Below are 886 nucleotides of genomic sequence, written 5' to 3' on the forward strand. Positions count from 1 at the left end.
ATCGATGACGTCAGTGCAGGATGGAGCGCAGCCTTCGTGTGGGCTTCGAGGGATGGCAGTTTCTACCTACATGCGGGTAGAATACGTGGACCGCCGTGGGTACGGCTGCCCAGTGGCAGGCATGGAACTACGCATCGGGACAACACAACCTACTGAGAAGGAAAAGGATATTTACGAACGCGTGGGCCGTCTTAAATAACTAACGGTTAGACGTGGTGGATGGGTGTAGTAGTGCACGGTTGTTGGGGTGTCGGTAGCACGCGTGACGCCGTGTAGCGCAGGGTGGCTGGGGTGTCAGTAGCACGCACGACGCCGGTGTCCCTGTGTGTTTTTTGCTTTTGGGGAAAGAGCTGTACACGTCGTAGATTCTTCAGTAGAGCGGGTGTTCGGGGTGATCGCAGTTGGATGGGTACGCAGTGGTGGCGGGACTGGCTGACGTGGGGTCTGGGAGGTGGAGGAGACGTGGGCAGGCCAGGTGCAGCGAACGCTAGCTGACGCGCAACGGACTGTTTTGTTCTCGTCAGGGAGTGAGCGTGTTTGCTTGCTTAACTACACATCTCTCATGTATCAGTGTTTGCGAGTGGGGATGCAGATTCCGTCGAGTGTTGTGCGGCTTTGGAGTGTGTGGAGGGTCGCACCAGCCCTCTTCACATGTGTGAACGTTTGCGTCTGTGAGGCGGTGGCTCTGCAGAGAAGTAATGTTCTGCATGAGTTTTGCCGACCGTGGACGTCAGGGCACAGCGTCACTTTGGTGCGACGGGAAGGGCCTGAGCTAGTACAATTTGGGTGTTGGATGTGATGGGGTGAAACGGGAGGGGCTATGGTGGCGGGAACCGTATGTTGATCCAGAAGGTGTGTTTTGCTTGCGCGCGAAGGCGCAGGAGCA

General features: G+C 56.9%; 1 protein-coding gene across 1 annotated transcript; it reads left to right on the forward strand.

The window, feature by feature from the left end:
• Positions 1 to 52: 52 nt before the first annotated feature.
• On the forward strand, positions 53 to 675 carry EMH_0092950 (uncharacterized protein; the record flags this gene model as incomplete). The annotated part of the gene is made up of 3 exons (XM_013501920.1): positions 53 to 99; positions 402 to 475; positions 593 to 675. 3 exons carry the CDS (start codon positions 53 to 55, stop codon positions 673 to 675), a joined length of 204 nt encoding a protein of 67 aa, XP_013357374.1.
• Between the last annotated feature and the right edge of the window lie 211 nt (positions 676 to 886).

The sequence above is a fragment of the Eimeria mitis genome, genomic scaffold, assembly GCF_000499745.2.
Source record: "Eimeria mitis Houghton genomic scaffold, Emh_scaff7883, whole genome shotgun sequence".
NCBI lineage: Eukaryota > Apicomplexa > Conoidasida > Eucoccidiorida > Eimeriidae > Eimeria > Eimeria mitis.